Source organism: Pavona decussata, unplaced genomic scaffold (assembly GCF_977016875.1).
Source record: "Pavona decussata unplaced genomic scaffold, jaPavDecu1.1 SCAFFOLD_267, whole genome shotgun sequence".
Classification (NCBI taxonomy): domain Eukaryota; kingdom Metazoa; phylum Cnidaria; class Anthozoa; order Scleractinia; family Agariciidae; genus Pavona; species Pavona decussata.
In genome coordinates, this window is record NW_028145669.1 from 4678 (window position 1) to 28512 (window position 23835).

The 23835-nt window shown below is 38.3% G+C and overlaps 1 protein-coding gene across 1 annotated transcript; it reads left to right on the plus strand.

The window, feature by feature from the left end:
• Positions 1 to 7830: 7830 nt before the first annotated feature.
• On the plus strand, positions 7831 to 22530 carry LOC146455874 (uncharacterized). Its single transcript, XM_085093753.1, has 6 exons — positions 7831 to 7966; positions 15768 to 15794; positions 16160 to 16807; positions 20440 to 20466; positions 20866 to 21500; positions 22400 to 22530. Exons 1-5 carry the CDS (start codon positions 7915 to 7917, stop codon positions 21498 to 21500), a joined length of 1389 nt encoding a protein of 462 aa, XP_084949879.1. The 5' UTR covers positions 7831 to 7914; the 3' UTR covers positions 22400 to 22530.
• The last annotated feature ends 1305 nt before the right edge of the window (positions 22531 to 23835 follow it).

A 23835-nucleotide genomic window follows, 5' to 3' on the forward strand; every position in this document is an offset into this window, starting at 1 on the left:
TGCGCAGTGACAAAAGGAGGCTCCATCCTTAAACAATGGCTACGGTTATCATGACTCACAGTTGATTTCAAGAACGGTGTTACTCAAGCAGTTTAAGGCCTGGGTCAAGGGCTTTTAAGAGGAAAAATAGTTTATTCTAGATAACCTTAACAAATTCAATGGCACTGAACTGAAATTTGGAAGATAAAAAGATCTCATCATTATAAAAATTTCTAAGCATAATAAGTAGTGCTATAGATCACGTGACATGTCACGTGATCATTTTTGTGAAAAAAGCAAAGATTTGACAGGTAGGCGACGGTTTTAAGAGATAACATCAAACAAAAACGCGTTTCTAATAAAGATTAAATATCTCCATCCCTTCACGTTTGGAATGATCGTCCATTGTTCTCCAGAAAAAAATTATCAGGGCAAAGGTCATTTTTTAGTCCACAATTTAACCTTTGATCGTTAATTTCTCCAATTTAAAAACTTAAGGACAGTCATTCCAAACGTAGAAAGTTAAATATTTAAAATCTGCTTCGGAAACACTAATTCAGTTATCTTTTTAAAGAAAATTCGCTGCCATATCGCCGATTTACGAAATTCTCATTTTTTGGTCACGTGATGTGTCACGTGATCAAAATTATACGGTAAGACAAAAGAAAACGTCAAGTTTAATATTCAGGGAAAATTTCATGCTGTGCTAGGCAGACAAACCAAAGATATAGGGGATCATTCATAATTTCTGAACACCCTTCAAACCCAGGCCTTAAACTGCTTGAGTAGTCTTAGCGGTTTGAAATTATAGCTCAAATAAAACATTTGTCTAACGATTCTAAAGCTTAGGTGTTGATCCCCACGTGTAGACCGCTATGCTGCTGGTCTTCATTGAGACCGATTTAGACGGTACAACGTCATGCAAAAAGTCTTTGTCGTTGTAGTTGGTAATTTGTTATACGTGTAATTTGTTAAAGACGTGTTACTTTCAATAAATATTGAAAAAAGGAAAAAAAGAGTCATACAAAAAGTCGCACATACACACAACTTTCCTCATTCAACGTTGCCTAGATTGTCATAGCATTTAAAAAACATGTTTTAAAATCCTACGAGATTTTTGTGACGTATACGACAGTCGTAAGCGAGATACAGGTTTGATTTACAAGAAACAATTCGTCTCGTGGGCCTGTCGAGGAAGATTAGCGAACACACTTTTGAAAAGCACAATACAAGGTGCACAAATTTGGCTTCCCAACATTGATGGATTTTTTATGGCTTTGGGTAGGCTACTGGAAAGTGCAGAAGGGCAAAGGAACACTGCATCCTACGACTCGGCTGAATATTTTAGTCGCCGTTTACGTGAAAGCGATGAAGTTGACGTGTACGTGAGGGAAATTCTTGAACTGACAAAAAGCGTTGGTCAACGCCTGATTGAAGGGAGCTTGAGGCAAAGGGGCTTAGGAATCCATTGCCATCCTATTTAGGTATCTATTCGAAGAGCGGATCCGGATGTTAGCACTTTAAGAGCAGCACAGCAGATATATCTTAGAGTGTACAGTGTGCCATGCCCCAAATGGGTTATGGTAAAATAAAAGAATTCGTTGAAGCGCTGTTTATCTAACACCACCTCCTTTCTAACGAGTCTCTGTTTAAAGGGGTCACCTTTTGTAACAGACCTCCCTTCACCATTAGACCCCACCCCCTCTTTTCAAAACAGTCAGGCACTTTGTCATTTCTCTAAAGGATAACATTGGGTCGTGCAAGGGCTATGGTAGGGAGCTGAGAATATAATTTTCATGCATGAGCATATAAAATGCCAATTCAACTCTGACATATCCCATGATTTGAAATACCTCTCCTAATACTATTTAGACCCTTCACTTCTCACCCTCACCCAGTTTCCCAGCCCTCACCTTCCCTATATTATTCTGCCTGTTCTTTGTGGTCAACAATACTGATAGTGGCTTTGCCAGGGGAAAAAACCCTCTGGCACCCAGGATAGGTCAACAAATGCCTCTTGCTGTTTTTATTATTATTAATAATATTATTATTAATAATATTGTTACAGGTATTCAATTACAATAAGTTCAAATTTGACACCTGTAATTGGACACCCACATGATTGTGCGCCGATTATGTGACAAATAGGTGCGCGGAAAACCAATCACGATCGAGAATTTTGTTATAGAATGATATGTAGCGATATGTGATCTGATATGTTATCTGTAGCCTTGGTCTGCCAACTAAACCGTTTCCCGCTACAGCTGAAAGATGATCATTTTGGGACGATGGTGCAGTAGACATTAAACGTTCCGAGTTCTCGACAATTCTCTCAAAGTCCCTTGAAAGTTCATTCATAATAAAAACCAAGTTCGTTTAGATCTGAGATCACCCCAACTTCATTTTGGAAGGCTTCTGCTATTCTTAAAGTCAAAGTGACAAGAGTCCTTTCGTTTTTCGTAAACGGCGACTAAAAAATTTAGCCGAGTCGTAGGATGCAGTGTTCTTTTGCCCTTCTTCACTTCCAAGTAGCCTACCCAAGGACGTAAAAAATCCATCAATATTGGGAAGCCAAATTCGTGCACCTTGTATTGTGCTTTTCAAAAGTGTGCTTGCTAATCTTCCTCTAGAGCCCAGAGTCATCAGGCTCTTTGGCCAGCGGTTAGTCGCGTGGCCTCGCTCAAAAGACCTGAAGACTCTAGGAACGAGATTGCGTTTTCACCAGAATACTTCGGGAATTTGTCCACACTTACCAGTTCCAGGACCCGGCCCACTGGCACCAGAAACTTCGGATGCAATTAATGATACCAAACTTTCGGCTTGAATTTCCGAAATTAATTAATTAATTGATTTACACGATTTTTACAGCGTCAAGCAAGTACTACTTTTCAGCGATTAAAAACGCTTTTTTTTTACATGTTATTTAAACGATGTTGTAAGCAATATTTACAGCTTATTTACAAAGAAGATACTGTAAACATGTGTAATATATTTTACAGTACATTTATATGTTCCTCAAATAATCACTGCAAAAAAGGACCATGTAAATAATATTTACAGTAGTTTCCCATATTATGGTAAAACTGTCAATTTCATGTATACTATGTTTTACAAGTACTCACCTTGTAAATTGAAATTATCAAAACATGTAAACTAAGGTTTACATAATGTAACTCGCGATTTACATGTGCTGTAAATTTTTCAACTTTTCCAGCGGCTGACAAAGATCACGGGACAGCATGCCTTCTCCGGTCTCGTATAACTGATGAACTGATTTTCTACTCGTTATATGATCTAGTTCGCCACTATCACAAACAGAGGATGAAGGCTATATCGGTGTATATTCCTCTCTTCCTTGCTTCTCAACTGCCAGATCCTAAAGGTTAGCTTTGGCGTTTTTTTGCCCTTTCAAACATGACAGAATTAAGGTTACCGTGTACCTTCAGGGGTGGCTTTAGTTAAACGGATATAGCGCCTCTCAGTTACATCGCAGCTACCACAACTCTACATCAAATTAAAGCTTATAGAACTGGGTATTCAAAAATTTCATTGCTTTTCCAAGAAAATAAATTCCAAGGTTTTCCATAAGGTCGGAACCTGAAGGTCCATGTGATCGTTGAAGAGTTCCAAGTCAATGCGATTTTTATATTTTGGAAGTTTGTTTTTTTTTTTTCTCCAGGTTAGGATCCCAAAAGTTTAAAAAACGTGTCGGGGTTTTCCTTAATTCGATTTTGTTCAAAAGTTACAAAACATTTTCCAAAACTGCGAGAAAACCAATCGGAGTGAACGCACAAAAATGGCTTTCAAGGAAAGAATTTTTAGAATTATCGAGTTCCCCGACATATTTTTGTTGGTTATATATTTTTCTAGTATCTGGCCAAATTTTACTGAAATCGACCAAATCGTTGTTGAGTTGTAACTATCGAAAGTGTCACGTGCAAGCGAAAATTAAAATTTGAGAAAACGGCGCTTGAATAAAATTCTCGCTATACAAACAAGTACCGCCCCCTAACGCTTTTATGGAAAATAGCCAATCATTTTGCAAGCTACTTTTTCTTCCGGTCACCTCCTGTGAAGATTTTCCTGCAGTTTTGCACGTACTCGCGTTCCAAAAAAAATGCGAAAACAAATGCGAAAAAATGCGTTCCAGAAAAAGTGCGAAAAACAAAATGGGGACTAAAGCCGACCTCATCAAGCAAAGCTGTTGGGCCAAAGAAGAAGCGGCTGAGGAAGGTAAAATTATCAGCGCTACGGAATTATCGGGGAACCACCGTAACCGCATGTATTGTCTCAGTCAAAACGAAATTTCTTGCTGCTCTTCAGTCGAAAAGCCGGCGAATAAACCTATTCCAGCGAAATATTGTTGAGAAGAGCAAAGTGTCGAAATTGTTGATCGAAAGTTCGGGTGGAAATTCGCTCTTGAATGAACGTCGCAAATTGTTAATGCTGCAAATAGGAAACAAGTATCCGTTTGACGCTTGAAAGAAAACGTTTAAACGGGACCGTTTAAAAGAGCTGACCCCGTTTAACGCTTTGGAAATTACCGTAATACAGTAAGTCTTTGTGAAAACGTTAGAAGCAAAAGCGGTGGCTTTCCCTTTACTAGATATCTTATATCGACGGGCGACGTGAGAAAAGATCAAGACATAGGACATGATTCTTAGCGTTATTTTTCAATTGCGTTTTTGTTTTGTTTCGGCTTACCGAGACTTGTAAGTTTTACGCATCCGAATACAAGTGATCAGATAACGTTCAGCCGCAAATAAAAAAAAAACAGGAAGTTCATCAAGCGCGATTCACGGACTCGCAAATTGAAACATTAACAAGGGCGTCTCCAAATATTCGCTTCGCTAGAAGATTTTAAGACCTTTACCTACTTTAAAGTGTAGCTTAAAGCTTTTGTCTTCTTTTATGTCAGTGTCTTACTCGAACAAACGCAAGTTCTTCCACTAAATACAGGATATTCGAAGTGCGAGAACGTGAGGGATTCAAGACTATAGAAAGACCGTTCGCGCAAATATCGCAACGGTGTTTACACCGGCAGCAATATGCTGACAATCAAAGTAAAATTTAACTTCCGGTGGAAATCGCTTACGTCCCAATTTCTCGGCAAATACTCACTCTTTCTCGAAAATTCTTTTTTTGTCTGTAAGAACTTACTGGGAAGTTCATTTTTATCTAAAAAATCCAAAAATTTTCTCTCTGAAGGTACACGGTAACTTTAAGGTCCACCTTTCATGCAATTCATTCGACAGATCATTTTCACATCCCTTAAAACAGTGTGGTGGAAATCCTTCAAACGGTGCTTCATCACAGCGGCTGTTGTACACTTATAAGGCTGTGTCAAGGTTTTTTATCCAATATAACATAATCAACCCCCCCCCCCCCCTACCCCCAGTTAAATTGCAGTTGGAGCCCAGGATAGTTGAGAGTATATGGCATGGACAACAGCAAGACATACATTTTGTAATTCTGCGCAGTTTTTATGAACGTACGCAGGAAAAATAGTGAATACGAGCCAGCAAATTTTTCCAGTTTTCAGCGCAATATATAGCAATACGTTTCTGAGAAGAAATATCCATTCAACATACTCAAGGATAATGAGTTTGAAAAATCAAGAAGAGTTGTAGCTGCGAAGCACAAGTCACTAGTTCACGAGTACGAAAGAAGAAACAAGCTGCGAGCCGCTCAGGCGATTGACGAAAACGAAGAAGATGCTATTTTTGCGACTCCAATCCGGTTTCACTTCAAAGAACTTGGTGGCGGTGACTGTGGCGGTTTTTATCCCTAAGCTTGGGCTTCCGAGCCAGAGATGAGAGCATATTTGCATGCGACGAGATCCTCGGACGAGGAAGGTTTCTTGAGCGGTATGAGAAGCGACACAACTAAATGATCACAAATGTTATCGGCCGGGGGAGGGGGAGGAGGTCATAAGAGAACTGAACGACCATATCATTCACCCCTTTCAATTAATGTCCCCCAAAGGAGAAGACCTCTTGTCAAATTAAACACGCGTAGAGAAACATGTAATTTGTGTTGTTTCGCATTAACATCATTATAAAGTAACATTTTGCCGACGAGGCAACAGAGAATGATCTTTGCGCTAGTTTAGCGCTCAATAGAGGCGGTTGGATAACTTGTGCCATTCTACGGTCAGTCTCGGCGTGTTAACCTCAGTTTAGTTCAGTTTTACCTGCCAGGGCCCAGTTGTTCAGAGAGAGGATAATTTTATTCACTGGATAGGTTGCTATCCGGCAGTTAAAATGTGTGCAGTATTTTCCTAATAGTCCTAAAATTTGTGAATAGAGTAAAAGCATATGTCAAATTTAAGTATGGGATTGCGTGGAAAACTTGCTAGAAGCGTTAATTGGAGTACATTTGCTCCGCTGGATCTGATAGCGACTTATCCAGCGGATAAAGTTATCCGCTCTTTGAACAACTAGGACCAGAAGTGTATTTCGTTGGATATTCTCTATAAAGCCTAATTTTAAACCTCAAAGGAGCACTGAAGCACTGGTTGAGAGTACACGGTCCCCATTTTTTTTTTCCAACAGTTTTTTTTTTTTTTTTTTGGTTTACTTGTCCGGCCGTGGTACACATAGCATAACTTAAATGTGGTGGTGGCTAGGTAAACACTTTCCAACCGTGTGATATTTAATTGAAAATAAGTTGTTTTTTTGTAAAATTTATCCGTTCTTTTCGCTCGCAAGTGCAAAAAGCCCCTTGAGAGACTAATGCAGTAGGTATTCTTTTAGAAAATTTACAATGTCTTCATCGCGGCATTTTTGGGTGAGAAAAAAGTATTTATTTTTGCCTTGTTCAAAACCATTCTTACATTGAACATCTAGCCAAGTCAGTATACTGTGCATGCGCGTTACCAGCATCAAGCCCAAATAAGAGAACGTACCCCTCCGTAAACTTCGATTGAAAAACTGCTTTTCAATTTGGAACATAATGAAGAGCAAACGCTTAAAGAGGGAAAAACTGACTGAAAATAAAATGGTTTCCAGAGCCGGAAAGCCGAATTCTTGAACTTCCATAATGAATCGATTTAGCGCCCTTTTTCCAGTGACCGACCTCCGGTTCTGATAATGATTACCCATTCTCCCCTACCCCCACACCTGTAGTGTGGTGTTATACAATGAACCTCTATCATTTCACCTTGTTTCTATTATGAATTTGAATGTATACTATAGTGTCCTATCTGGAAATAAAATTGTCATTAATAAAGATATTAAATTTCAATCTTCTATTCTGAATCCAATGTCTAAACTCGTACATGTCGTATCGTTGCAGTTGTTCGTCTCACAGTTAGTTTTATTGTCCATAGAAGTGCTTCTTCGCCCCCCGGCGAAATATATCTTGATACTTTCTGCCGTCGTGGGCGTAAGCCGCGTCGGCAAAAATCAGGCGATATTATGCAAGGTTATTCAACATGCTGATAACAAAATACGTTTTCAGTGCGGAAAAGCTGGAGATAGTCTTTATTTGTTTCATTCTTCTGCCTGATACACACGTTTACGTAAATCGAAGAATATCTGTTGACTGCGGAAAACGAAATTTTTTATTGCACCATGTCCATATTTGGAGGTATTTGCTACAATTATTTTGGTGAACAATCAGAGAGCACAAATGCACGGTTCTGACGGAGGAAAACGTAAAACATGTTTTGATAAGTGTTTGTTGCAGTGGGTGCAATGATACCTTTTCCATTATAATTTCTCGTCTTCAAAACTCGAAGAAAATAAAACACTGGGAAAATATCATTGACTGTTAACGTAAAGATTAACAAATATTTAATCATCCGAGTAAATAAATAATTATGACGTAACTAATTAATCTCTCGCAGTAAGTTGTTGCGTTTACTCGCTATCAACCAGTTTATCGCTAACTACTAATCTGAACTGTGAGGTTTGCGGCTCTTTTCCAACCATCATGTTCGCGTTATGGTTAATTCTGCTGACTGCTGTTGAGTTTAAGGTGCAAGGTGGGTCATGTTATGTCTCAGTTACCTGATATAGGAAGCGCGGAGCGTTTTTATTAGAAAACTGTTTTGTGGCTTGATTTGTCTTTTCAATTTTAATCTTCTCTGCAATAAGAATATGGAATTTTGGAAAATGAAAGCTCAGGTAGCGTAGTCTCTGACAAGTTAATCAGCTGATTTTTTTATCATCGTTTTCATTTTGCTACAAAACTTCATAGTTTAATGGTGATAAATATAGGAAAATTGCACCGATGTTTTCCTTCACATTTTCTTATTAATAAGAATGTCGATTACAGCAATACTCTCAAATGAGGTGCGATTGGTTAAATTAATGGAAAAAAGAAGATTTTATGGTCTTTCGTAATAAAGAACGCTTCTCTAAATAATATCGGAGACCCAAAGTTTGAAATAGACTCATAAAACATGTCCGAATGTCGTTATCACATGAGCCATACTGTAGCATTTGCCCGATTTTATGAACCCGATTAAATACTCGCAACTAGACGACAAGTAGTACAACCTACATAACGTCAAAATAACACGGTGCAAAATTTATTATTTTCCTTTGATTTGAAAATCATAACTTTCATGGTGTAGATAAATTACAGTCTTTTTCTGGCATTTCAGTAAAACCACTCTTTTAGAATTTTTTTCCTTGTACGTGACATTATTTTTTATTAGTATTATTTTTCTTATGTTAGTTCATGCATAGTGTCAGCAACATTTGCTTCCTTTCCCATGGTTAATGTGAGAAAGCAATTTGGTTGTTTGATTATGTGTGGTTATTTCTGAAAATATTATTTCCCGTAACACTTGTTTATAAAGCTGGTTAAATAAAAAAGGCTTGAAAACTTAAAAAACAATTTCTAGCTCACGCACCAACTAGTTTAAATTTCTTTCATATTTGTTAAAATTACAATTTCCTCGTTCTTTAAAATTTCATACAGATTGGTGCAATTCACAGACGTTCTTTAGCTCTTAGAATTCGAGTGCTTGTTGAAGCCTTAAGAGTGCCTGACTGTAACTTTCGAGAATCGCTGGCCAAGCTTGAAAAATCGAAACTCCTGATAATTTGCCTGAAGTTTACTTTTGGGGAACTATCTTCGAAAATATTATTTGAATGTTCTGGAAATTTTTAGTTTTCGAGAATTTTGGAGAAAACGAAATAACGGGTTTTGCCTCATTAATTATGCAAAAATGTCACTCAAAATTAGCGAAGTGTAATACGCTTGTGTTGAAACAGTACGCAACGCTAGAAAGCGAGGTCGGTTTCGAATAAGAGCATAACTCACCTACTTTCTATCAATGGGACCTATGTAAACTTTTGTAGAACTTTGGAGGGTTTTATGGCTCTTTGAAAAATTGACATTTTGAGGACTTCGCGATGAGGCGAAAATTGAGTAAGTTTGAAGGTTTAAAATGCATCTTGGTATGTCAGGTATCGACTCGAGAGGAACATTGTGATAAAGCTTGGGTCTTCGTCTTTAATAATACGAAATAAAAAATCTGGGCAATCAATGCACGCGCTGACGAAAACCAAAGTTAGCGAGGCTTCGTTAACAAATTTGCATAATTCGCAACTGTTGAGAAAATGCTATGTTGTGGCGACTCGGTGAAAACATTGACCCAGGCTATCTTCAAATGGTTATTTTACCCCACATTGCATTTGTCTGTTTCTCTTTCTTGCTTAATAACGTGGTAGAAAAGGTCTGGAAAAAAATGCGTGATTGGAAAAGAATATATACGTCAAATTCTGGTGGGAAATTTGCATAATGCAAATCTTCCAATAAATCTTTCTGCAAAGGAATCTGATTGGGAAGGTTTCGTTAAGAGACCTTTTGACCGAAATACCCCACATATAAGGAGCAAAACAAAGTTTAATAATTCGATTTTAACCAATTATTGTCGAATCTTAACCTTTAAATTAATAGTGCCAAACTGATACTCGCTATTGCGTTACCTGCGTCACGTCAGTAGCTGTCGATAAGTCTTAGAATCTAATGCCCACAAACCAACTTGTGCTGCGAAATTGCCAATTACAACAACTAGAAAAAAGACCTTTATTTACTGGCATATGAGTGGTTTTGATAAAAATAAAACTATCACATGACACTTGAATCACGTTTAAAAGATACATGCTTGTCAAATGAGATGCGAAAGTTGGACACAGGGTCGGTCAAAAGTGAATATTTTTAATTAAATCAAGTTTGTTTACTGGAATGCATGCTTTTTCAAATAGCTAGTCCAACCTTCTTCAGTGGCCTTCCAAATAATGATCACCCAGAATTGGGTCAGTCAAAAAAACTCTCAATTCGTGTTGTTTGATACTGTACCTTCGCAAGTGACTGAAAAACAATGTCAGCTGGCACGCCATATTTTAACGTTATTACTGGTATGAAATATCACACATGCACGGATACGCGCTTCAAAACCTGTGTGCCAATTTCCGTTTAACAAAATAATAACCTAGCTACAGTCCACATTGGCTGTAGGGCATGCATTTATCTTTGTCGAATGTCAACAACAGAAACACGGGTATCTCAGTGACACTGTATACACGCAATGTCTACTGCATAAATCACAGGTAGCCGAAGCTCTATGACCTTTGTTTGACCTTTATATTTTGATGTCACGATGAGTGTTACGCAATGGAGTAAATTGTAAGGGTTTGTATGGGAATTTACGAATGTGTTTTGGAGTCGAAAGTAAAGGGCATGAATTGAACAAAAATTGCTTACCTTGTCTCCTTGATCTCTTGCCAGTGTTTGTTCGCCATATTTTGGTCATTTTAGTACGATTCCAGTGGGATTTTAAAGGTTTGCTGAAAATTTTCCTCTCTCTATACGATATCCTACTATAGATATATATCCCCAAAATCGTGGTCACTTTGGTAGCAACAGTATTCTTTGAAATAAATTGCAACGTTAACAACGCGGTCATTATAAAACACGAGTCGCAGACGAAGAACTGCAGACCACGGGGTGGGCATAAAGTTCGTATTAGGATAGGAGGACTATGGACTACGGACTATGGACTGACTGCACGCCCTACAGTTTACATTGGCTGTAGAGCATGCATTTATCTTTGTCGAATGTCAACAACAGAAACACGGGTATCTCAGTGACACTGTATGCACGAAATGTCTACTGCATACATGTCTATATACGACATAGATCTACATGATTGTGCACGTGGGCTCATTGGCTGATCACGATCATGATCATCAAACATCCTTTTGCGAATTTAATCACGCCAGTTTTCACCATATCAAACCCTGAGATGAATGCTTAAAACTAAAATGACGGCTCTCTTCAGCGCGTATTAAAAGTCCAGCTGTTTCGCTGAGATAAAGCAAGATTTTATGTTTGCACTGTCGATCCTCACTATTTCATTCCAAGTCCTTGTTTTGTTTCTAAAAAAACAACAACAACAAAAAAAACAAAACAAAAAAGGGACAAAAACAACTACCGAAACTTGATTTGATACATATTAAACTTACTGAGAATGAATACAAGAAACATATGATTTTCAGACCTCAGTTCTCCTTTAAACCCAGTCCGTAGTCCGTAGTCCGTAGTCCGAAGTCGCCCGCTTACTTTAGTTTCTCTTTTATACCCAGTCCGTGGTCTGCAATCCTTTGTCCGCGACTCAGACTTTATACTGACCTCATTGTTGACGTTGCAACGAAAACTATTGCTACTGAAGTGACCAACCTTTTGGGGAGATATATAGCAGGATATAGAGCGAGGAAAATGTTCAGCAAACCTTTGCATACCCACTGGAATCGTACTAAAATGGCCAAAATATGGCGAACAAACACTGGCAAGAGATCAAGGAGACAAGGTAAGCAATTTTTGTTCAATTTATGCCCTTTATTTTCGACTCCAAAACACGTTCGTAAATTCCCATACAAACCGAAATGATTTACGCCATTGCGTAACACTCATCGTGACATCAAAATATAAAGGTCAAACAAAGGTCATAGAGCTTCGGCTACCTGTGATGTATGCAGTAGACATTGCGTGTATACAGTGTCACTGAGATACCCGTGTTTCTGTTGTTGACATTCGACAAAGATAAATGCATGCCCTACAGCCAATGTGGACTGTAGCTAGGTTATTATTTTGTTAAACGGAAATTGGCACACAGGTTTTGAAGCGCGTATCCGTGCATGTGTGATATTTCATACCAGTAATAACGTTAAAATATGGCGTGCCAGCTGACATTGTTTTTCAGTCACTTGCGAAGGTACAGTATCAAACAACACGAATTGAGAGTTTTTTTGACTGACCCAATTCTGGGTGATCATTATTTGGAAGGCCACTGAAGAAGGTTGGACTAGCTATTTGAAAAAACATGCATTCCAGTAAACCAACCTTGATTTAATTAAAAATATTCACTTTGACCGACCCTGTGTCCAACTTTCGCATCTCATTTGACAAGCATGTATCTTTTAAACGTGATTCAAGTGTCATGTGAACGTTTTATTTTTATCAAAACCACTCATATGCCAGTAAATAAAGGTCTTTTTTCTAGTTGTTGTAATTGACAATTTCGCAGCACAAGTTGGTTTGTGGGCATTATATTCTAAGACTTATCGACAGCTACTGACGTGACGCAGATAACGCAATAGCGACTATCAGTTTGGCACTATTAATTTAAAGGTTAAGATTCGACAATAATTGGTTAAAATTGAATTATTAAACTTTGTTTTGACTCTTTTTATGTGGGGTGTTTCGGTCAAATGGTCTCTTAATGCAACCTTCCCAATCAGATTCCTTTGCAGAAAGATTTATTGGAAGATTTGCATTATGCAAATTTCCCACCAGAATTTGACGATTATATTCTTTTCCGATCACGCATTTTTTTTCCAGACCTTTTCTACCACGTTATTAAACAAGAAAGAGAAACAGACAAATGCAATGTGGGGTAAAATAACCATTTGAAGATAGCCTGGGTCAATGTTTTCACCGAGTCGCCACAACATAGCATTTTCTCAACAGTTGCGAATTATGCAAATTTGTTAACGAAGCCTCGCTAACTTTGGTTTTCGTCAGCGCGTGCATTGATTGCCCAGATTTTTTATTTCGTATTATTAAAGACGAAGACCCAAGCTTTATAACAATGTTCCTCTCGAGTCGATACCTGACATACCAAGATGCATTTTAAACCTTCAAACTTACTCAATTTTCGCCTCATCGCGAAGTCCTCAAAATGTCAATTTTTCAAAGAGCCATAAAACCCTCCAAAGTTCTACAAAAGTTTACATAGGTCCCATTGATAGAAAGTAGGTGAGTTATGCTCTTATTCGAAACCGACCTCGCTTTCTAGCGTTGCGTACTGTTTCAACACAAGCGTATTACACTTCGCTAATTTTGAGTGACATTTTTGCATAATTAATGAGGCAAAACCCGTTATTTCGTTTTCTCCAAAATTCTCGAAAACTAAAAATTTCCAGAACATTCAAATAATATTTTCGAAGATGGTTCCCCAAAAGTAAACTTCAGGCAAATTATCAGGAGTTTCGATTTTTCAAGCTTGGCCAGCGATTCTCGAAAGTTACAGTCAGGCACTCTTAAGGACGGAAAGGGATAAAGATCCATAAGATCCTTTATCTCAGATATCGCCCCAGATCATTTGGCTAGATTTTGGATACATTTCTCACATTCAGCTTAAACCAATTTTGATGTTATAATATAGTTTATACTTAGTGATTAAAAGTATTTTTCTATTATCTTACCTCAATAAGCTACTATATTTATCGATCTGGGCAAGTTCAAGGACTGACAATAGCCTTGAGGACGCTAATTATTATACTTAAAGAACGTTATTTAGGGTGTAATATATGGTAGGTGTTATGAAGTCTTGATCCTGATATACAAATGCCTTAACTCTGTAGGTCCACAATATATTACTGATATATAGTATTATATATCTCCGCTTTTCACACAAACTTGCGAGTCACCCACTTGCTCTGAGGCCACACTCCAGGCTTTGAGTCAGCCCCACCCAATTCATTCTGAACAGCGTGCCGCTGAATAACGGAGGTGGACAAGAAGTCACTCCAGTTTAGGAAAGAAAGCAAATTGGGCTGAAATGAAGGGTCCAAAACCCTCCCCTCTCCACCACGAAGCTTTTGACACAAAACCGATAGCTACCCCCAGCAGTTAGCCCTCACCCTGGGCAAGCTCACAGACCGGTGCTTGACAGCAAGTCCCCTTAAGTTTAGAGTAGCAGAGAGATGCCCGGCTTCACCGCAGGTCGAAGAAAACACGTTTATTTTTTTCCAAATCCGCACAGATGTCACAGGCAAATAGCTCCCTAGAAGGAAAAAGTTGAGTGTGCAGGCAAACTTTACTAGGCCTAGCATGTAGCAGGTCAATTCGGGGTAAGCCCACTCATATTAAGTGCTAATATCAACCTGTATTTTAAAAAGACATGTCTGCAGTTACCCTACACTGGAACAAAATGTTTAGCCTGAATTAGTCTCCAAACACTCCCCTCCCCACACCTCTCCTTTTCACACAAACTGGCGAGTCACTCACCCGCTCTTTTAATTGCGAGTGGATAACCAAGTCGTTTTCTTTTATTGCCAGAAAGTTGTGGAACAAATTGTCTTTTACCGTTAGAGACTGTGGGAATCTCTAATTTAGGGAAATATAGTTCAGAATTGTTACATTACCCATATTTATGCATAATGATTATAAATGTATATATATATTTTTTTTCTTATGTAATGTAACATATTTAAATTTTCAGCACCTGCACGTTCTGAAGAGTTTTAATGTAGGCTAGCTACGTGTGATCGTTTAATCGTAGAGAGTCTGGCACTAGGTATAAAGCACAAACAGGATATAAAGGACATGCAGAGCCAAAACCACCTAGCCTTGTTAAACAAATACTGTTGCAGTCATTGTTATCTTCCGATTTTTCATTAAAGTTTGATTGGACAGTTTAGAATTTTGAAATGCAACAAACGTCGAACTTCAATTAGATGAACTAAATTGCAATATGGCTCGACAAAAACTTAACTTCAGTACGATCGTTACTCAATCATCGAGCCAGATTCAGAGCAAAATTGAGCGGGACGAAAAAAAAAAAATCCGTTCTTATTATTTAGTTCGACTCAAAAAGGGAAAAATAGCGACGTTTGTGCCAGAGTCAATTTTTACACGTTGTAGAGCATCGTTGTACCCATTTTCTTACTTCCTCGTTGGAATGTGACGTCACTCACCTAGGCCGTGATATCGAGTTCGGTCCCGAGCCTCAGATTGGCGTTGTTAGGGCTGGAAGCGAGAATGAAGAAGACGGGTGAAAAGTATTGGTCGATCCGAAAACAATCTGAACAAATTTTATGACTGACATCCAAAAGCTGTGCATTGGTGGGTAATTTTGCCCTTCCTGGTAAAATGATCTATTCCATTGTCTTTGATATACTCTAAAAAGTTATCAGGTTAATTTTATCCCTCCCAGATGTAGAAATTGGTTCCCTGGTGCAGTTTACCGCCTAAAGAAAAAAAAATCAGTCCTCATCAGATCTGTTGCAGAGTGGTATGTTTGATGAATTTAATTAAGTCAAACGCTTAAACTATCATGAGCTAAATTCGCTCAATTTCAATGATGCCTTCACACCGGTCCGTATGGCAACTTTCCTCCCTAAAGTAGGTCCCAACAAATCCCCCCTCCCCCTCCACACACACACACACAAACAACACACACAGAGACATACCCACTCCTGGGTCTAAGTATGAAGGTGTAAAGTGTTAACAATAAATTAGATTACTTTTGTTTTACACCTGAATAGGTTATCGATGCCCAACTGGACCAGCAGGTTAGTACAAAACGTTTGATATTATTGTAGAACAATTCTATTGCTTAGAAGAGTTTATAATTTTATTAAATTGGATGGGATGTTGCATGTTCAGGATTTCTTCCGAGCATAAAACGAATCAGATCTATGCTAAATCTTGCTCCCGTGGATGAAAGCAACTTTGATGAAGGTTTCAGCTGAATCTTTTACTCATGCATGAACACATTCTAGGTAACTAACTGTAACCCCTTTCCCAGATCCCCACTCAACCGAGCTTCATGTAAGCTCAACGAGTGTTGAGGCTCAACCTCGAACAGGGAGAAATTGTTTGAAGGTGGCTTTAATTGCGAACATTAAAAAAAAAATGTTCTGAATTACTTATCAAGTTCCAGATCCTGTTGCCTTCTTCCCTCTTACTGTCAAGTATGGTACCAAGGAGATCAAAAATCGTGTAGCTGAAGGGGTCGCCAGAGGGGTAAGTTTGGCTCCTGGTCCTGACGGTAGACCTCAACGCTCTTATGAATTTGCTGGAAATGTAAACAGTTACATCGAGTTTCCCAACACTGAAGGTGGACCTTTGGATGTGCGTTACTCAATGACGATGCTATGCTGGGTGTACCATTTAGGCCAGGACGGACCTCTCTTTAACTACAAGACGAGTGGCCACTGGGGAGTGCACCTGTGGGCGAACTTCGGTCAACTTTTTGTTCGCTTTACCAAACGAAATTACCATTTTACACATCACTTAGTCAACACACCTCTAGCTGGTGGATGGAAGTTTGTTGGTGCGTCCTATGACGGTTCGTCCGGTAAAGCAAAGCTGTGGGTCAATGGAGAGGTGGTTCAGACATTGAACATTGGAGCGCAACTTGATCTAGCCACGCAAGACAACATCAGAATGGGAGTAAAGATCGGTGACGGAAGGTTCTTCAAAGGCAGGATTGCCCAGATGCAGGTTTACAACAAAGCCCTAAGCCAACAGCAAATAGTGGCAATCCTACAAAGGCTAGAGGTCGTAGACTATGGTTGTACAGGTAGGTAAGCTATTGTCCCCATTTGTTCCATCGGCCTATGATAACAATATTAAGAACACTTTGCTGGGAACGTCACGGCGTTACAAGGTACAGAATTTACAAAAGTTAAAAAAGTTTACAAGTTTACAAAAAAATTTGGCAGAGCTTTCAGAACTTATCAATTTCTTGATAATACAATTACTTATTTTGTACAGCCTCGTTTGGTTACAAGACTAGTGAGATAGCTAGTGATGTGGTAGATAGCCCTGGTCGCAGGGGATAAAAATAGTGACGCGAATTTTTTGGTGACCAAGGGTGGTTGTTCTAACCAGTGATCGGTAAACTAGTCCAATGGGGTGTCCTGTGCTTTTCAAGTGCCTAGAAATTGCTCACTTTAGTACCGAGGCCTAGGGTCTCTCGTCTTCCCGATTCTGAAAACGGCACACCGACTATCCATGTTCGGTAGCCCAGTACCCAGTGTCCGCGCATTTTCATCCGCCATTCTAGGTCTGCAGCACAATCGTTCCATTTCATGTTGGAGATGACCTCACATTTATCCTGTTCTGAAATTTGATCTTTCGGCCTAACCAGATGTTGACCAAGGGGTGTAGTGTGGTTTGAAACGCATGCATTTTCTGAATGTTCTCTGGAGCTCCTTGTACACACTACTGTAGTTACGTTTTGTTTTATGAATGCAAAATGTGCTCTACTCAATACATTACTTGCGATTGTGTTCGCGGATCGAAAAAAAAAAAAAGAAGAAGAAGAAGAAGAAGAAGAAAAAGAAGAAGAAAGAAACACTAAATTACGTATTTTCTAATGTGGAAAGAATCAGCACGGGGGCACTGTAAACGAAACAAAACCATTTGAAATGTATGGAACATAAATCATTTTTTATTCCAGCTATTGTAAGCCTTGGGCCAGATTTACGAATCCCTCGTAAGTTAACATGTATCCTAAGTATTGTTTCTGAACAAAAGGCTACTTTTATAATATCAATGCACTATTGTTACGAAAAATCAAGGTATATCTTAGCTTAAGAGGTTTCAAGACTGACCACTTGATTATTATATTTATTATGTAGCTCAACCGGTCTGCGCTGAAAATGAGCATTCTGACTGGCTCCCTGAACAGTCCGAATTTTCCTATACGGACCGCTAAAATAGACCACTTGTGTTACAACGTACGTTTGAAAAGAGCAAAGAGTTTCAATTTTGACAAAAATAAAAAAACAACAACAACAAAACAAAGTTAAAACGTTTAAAATTAAGTATATGAAGTAGGAACTGTTCATACCGTCATGAATGAGTTTTACGTTTTTGCACTTTTTCTCGCACTGCTTGAACATAAAAAAGTTTCACGCGGACATCAATATAGTATAACCTTATTGAACTAGCTTTTTTGGTCCGTATTGGGAAAATATTAGTCTCCTTCTTTGTTTTTTTGCAAGCCGTTAAGGACCTTAATTGCCTTAGGCTCGTCCATAAACTTGCGAAGCATAAGGTCTAGACCAATATTTTTCCAATACGGACCCAACAAGCCAGTTCAATAATAAATACATAGCGTGAGAAATCAGGAGCCACATTGCTAAGAAACAATTAACTAACTTAGGGGAGCTTCGTGAATCTGGCCTCAGAGAAATATGATGTTGAAGTATAAGCGCTGGAAGGAACTAAGGCATTTACTTTCTCACTTAGCATTGCCCTTGTGAGGACATGTGGTTAACAATAGGTACACAAACAAACAAACAAAAAATTACCTCGATGACATTCGACCTTTGAACCCAGTGGATCTTTCTGCCTCCAAAAAAGAACTAAATTTGATTATGAAAGGACTTTACGTAAAGTTAATTAGCCTCTAATTAGAAAGGCGCCCCGTGGAATTAATTCCATTCCACGCCCGATCCGAACATTACGATCGATGACAGAGGGTCTGCATAAGGGGATGGATTTTTAGCTATCAGTTAAAATTTCAACCATTTCCCAGCTAAGACAAGCTAAAATGTTGGCCATTTTTAAGCTACTATTTAATTATGACGAATTTCGGTTAACTCACTTCTGGCGTGTTTTTGCAGTTTTGTATCGTATCAATGGTGTCCCTCTCATTAGCCGAGCAGTGTCAAGTATGATCCGATTATGCCCGAAGAATTATCGAGATTACTTTCGTACAAGCATACATTCTGACCGCGACCGCACGACTTCTAGAAACAACGCGTGTAGGGCTTTTGACCATCTTTGCTTTTTTTAAGTAAAATCACTGTGTAGTCAGGCAAAAACCAGTCAACTAACCTAACAGTCTTTTAAACGTTTCTTAGTTGTCATTTAAAAAAACTACCATTTCACAGATGACATATAAACGTTTTGGAAATGTATTAGCTATCAGGCAATCCCATGCAGACCTCGTGGCAGTCACACAGAAGATTTAAAGCAGTGGAAAAAAAAAACAAAAAAAAAAAAAAAACAAAAGAAGAAAGAAAACGAAAATTAACTTAACCACTCGAGTTTCTTCAAGTGATACTGTTGTAGTCACTAGTACCATCTATTTTTGGCAACAGGGATGGTGCAATAGTGAGAGCACTCACCTCTCACCAATGTAGCCCAGGTTCGATTCCCGGAGTTTACGAAATATATGGGCTGAGCGAGTTTATTTTTGGTTTTCTTCTCTGCTCCAAGGGTTTTTCTCGGGGTTCTCCCCGAATTTCCTTAATCCCCAAAAAGCAAAATTTCGAAATTAATTTTACACCAGGAGACAGTGGAAGAATGCTATCACTGAAATTCCCATTATGTTATTCTTCACTATGCTTTCATTTGGAACAATAAGATGTGTTTAGAAGGGCTCTGCCCACTGTGGCGTTTCCAAAATACTAATTATCTGGATTATGGGGCACCTCTACCCAATGCCAATGCCATGTAAAATTTTCAAGCGCAATATGAATACGTCTTTAATGGCTAGGTATTTGCTATGGACTATTTTGAATTTTCAAGTGCAAAATTCATGTTGTTTTAATAGCATTCTTAGAGATTTTCTTTAGCTTTAGCTCTGCATTTTAAGTTTTTAATCAGTAACCTAGTTAGTAATAGCTTTATCTAAGGACCCCGTTAAAGTGTGACGAGAGCTTCACCCGTAAAGATTTTTGTTATTATTGTTATTTTTTATTATTATTATTATTATTATTATTATTATTATTATTATTATTATTATTATTATTATTATTATTATCCTTATCTTTATCTTTATCATTATCATTATCATTATCATTATCATTATCATTATCATTATCATTTTCATTTTCATTATCATTATCATTATCATTATCATTATCATTATCATCATTATTATTATTATTATTATTATTATTATTATATTATTATTATTATTATTATTATTATTATTATTATTATTATTATTATCCTTATCTTTATCTTTATCATTATCATTATCATTATCATTATCATTATCATTATCATTATCATTATCATTATCATTATCATTATCATCATTATTATTATTATTATTATTATTATTATTATATTATTATTATTATTATTATTATTATTATTATTATTATTATTATTATTATTACTATTATTAATTATTAAGGTGTCAGGTATCAAACGCTCATCGCAGTACATTTTTCTTTTACAACCAAACAGGCAACGAATGCCGATCTAAACCCCAAGGTTAGTAAAAACTGAGATTAACGTTTTGTAGAATAATTGTATCACCGTGATAGATAGATATTAGACATTAATTCCATGTGTGTTGTTTCGTCAGTTTACCTTATACACAGAAATCGCGGGTTGGCGTCCAAGGCAAATTAACCTTTCTTAATGAAAACCGTTCAAATCTGGCCAAAAAGTTTGAACGATTAACACGAATCATGAGCTCTTTAGGAACAATCTAGACCATTTGACAGCACCCTCTTTGCCAGGCCTCTACGGATTTATCGAGAGAGCCGAGCTTTTTTTTTTTTTTTCAGCTCAACTAATGACAACATATGAGCCCAGAGGACAAGTGGGAAAGTGGCTGTAATTTTCAGCCATTGTAGTTGCCTGTACTGAATAACTTTCCTTATTAAGTTCCAGATCCTATTGCCCTCTTTCCTCTTAATGCCAAGTATGGTACTAGGGAGATCAACAATTGTGTTGCACAAGGGGTCGCCAAAGGGGTACGTTTGGCTCCAGGTCCTGACGGTAAAGCTGACGGTTCTTACGAATTTGCTGGAACTGTAAACAGTTACATCGAGTTTCCCAACACTGCAGGCGGGCCTTTGGATGTGCGTTACTCAATCACGATGCTATGCTGGGTGTACCATTTAGGCCAGGACGGACCTCTCTTTAACCACAAGACGAGTGGCCACTGGGGAGTGCACCTGTGGGCGAATTTCGGTCAACTTTTTGTTCGCTTTACCAAACGAAATTACCATTTTACACATCACTTAGTCAACACACCTCTAGCTGGTGGATGGAAGTTTGTTGGTGCGTCCTATGACGGCTCGTCCGGTGAAGCAAAGCTGTGGGTCAATGGAGAGGTGGTTCAGACATTGAACATTGGAGCGCAACTTGATCTAGCCACGCAAGACAACATCAGAATGGGAGTAAAGATCGGTGACGGAAGGTTCTTCAAAGGCAGGATTGCCCAGATGCAAGTGTACAACAAAGTCCTGAGCCAGCAGCAAATTAAGGCACTCCAACAAAGGACGCAAGTTATTTAGGTAACACTGCGACTCATCCTTATTACCTCTGCGTTGTTATAACAACGGCGAGGTTTTGTAAAGGCATATTGGACCCCGACGCCAAAATGTTCATGAAGTTGTCCCTTTAGCTTTCGTGTTTATAGTGTGTCCTCAAAATTCCCAAGAGAAAAATAATGTTTAATTCCTCGAGAACTCAAATAGCTTAGTGACCTGCGTACACAACTGGCTGTCATTACAGGTTAACAATTTTTAGAGATTTGCTATCGCGATGTTGTCCGGAGTCAATCATTGTTTCGTTTATCAATGACTTCACCCTCATCATTGTTCTATATTTTGTGGAAGAGTTAAGTGAAATGGCTTTTGATTTCATATTGATTGTTTTTTGAAACTCACAGTGTGGGTTACCTAGGTGCATTATTGATGAGAGGGTACGAATTAAGTCAAATTGGCAAATCCCCAAAACATCTTATTAACGCTAAAACTGTGCGAAAAAGGTCCAAAAGACCAGGGAAAAAAAAGCGGATTGGGCCCCAGCCGTCATTAATTTTACCTTAGAAGCGGTTTCCCTAACAGCTCCTTCCACTGGTCGTTTCTTAGCCGCTCGAATTCACAGACTTGACGTAGAAGCGCGTACAAAATGCATACAACAGTACGTGAAAACAGATAACTGAGATTCTCGTCCGTGTCTTTCGTGTTGAAGTAATGGAAACGAGATCATTATTTCTTTCCTCATATAAAAAAAAGACAATAACGTCGTATCACAAAAATGGTTTGGCAAAAAGTGCTTCGGTGTTGTTCTAAAGGAACTTGTTTTCTGGAAAGAAAACCCTGCATAATGGAATGCTTTTAAAGCGCTTCTCTCAGTGAATAGTCATCGACAGTTAATAATCGTAATATTTTTTTACATTCCTTAACAGCATGAGCCTAAGGAAGAAGACAGCAAGATCACTTCAGTATTTAACCACGGAGCTGCAAGATATCCGCTTGCTTGAGTCAATAAATCTTTTGTTAGATATTAACTGAAAATTAAACTTGCAGTTAAAAGCAGTTTGATGCCTTTACTTGCTCGACAGTAATCAACTCAATAAACGAGAGACAAACCAAGTTATGAACGCCACTCAGAACAGCTGGGCAAAGCTGCCTAAACAAATAAAGCTGCATAACTTCAAGGTTTATATTTTATTAGTTCAAATGCCAGAGTGCCAAAGATACGCCGAGAGTTTCGAACTTCCGCGACAAGTAGCCGTCTTTAAGGCGCGATAACTCTAATTAATTGCTACACCGGGAGAGAAATCCTGGATATTTTTGGACACAATCAGTTTGTTGAACGGTGGATATTTTCAATAGCCCAGGCAATTTTTCATCACCCGAGTACACAAATGAGGTAATCTAAAGCCATGCATTAACCCTGTCTCACGCTGCTTTACGTCAAAGACCACGATCGTGCGCCTGTACGCCGAGCGAATTCGAAACCCATCCCGAAGATCTTCGGTGGAACCTACATAAAATGCAGTCTGGTTGAAACGTACGACTATAAGATATCTTAGTTCCATCTCTTCACCGCTACGGGTGCATTAAATTACAAAATTCCAGTTAGCAATTCGTTTAATGGTTTAGTTACGGGTAGAGCTTGGAAACAAAATTACAGATTTTTCCGTTTCTAAGCGACCTCAGGCCAAGTAGCCCTGTTTAATGGCGACGTTTTTTTTAAGGCGAGAATGCTGAGAAACAACCACAAAATTTCGACCCAAAAAGACTACCATGGAAAGATTTCTTAACCCTGTGAGCCGAAAAATTGCTGATCTTTGCACGAGCTTGAACACCAAATTGGAGTAACTGTAGAGGAAGATCATTTGGAAAGATTAATTTGCATCATTACTGGCGAGGAATTTGCGATAACTTGGAAAACAAATTTTCTTACGAGGCCATGTGTGCTGTAAAATGAAAGTTTTATAGAAAGATAAGAAGAGCTGTAATTTGAAGGCGTCCAGAATTATCAACGTTCATTTCAAACTCAATTTTGCATTGTTTGATTACAGGATTGATAGCCAACGTTGAATCGGCTAACACAGCTTTCCACTTTATTGTTGGAAATATTTCCTATTGCCTTATATTTACCAGTAGTCGGGGACTATAATTTAATGCCCACTACCTGACGTCACAGTCCGATTCAGCAGCTATGTATTTCTGTGAATGTGCAGATGCTTAAGTACAAGTGTAAAACCTGTAAGTATGGGTGAAAAATCTTATTCAAGTAGTCTTAATCTTGGACTAAACATGTCTTAAATTTAGATTTAATCAATTTAGGTTAGCGTTTAAATTACTTAGAGTCAAGCAGGGTTTTCAACTGTTC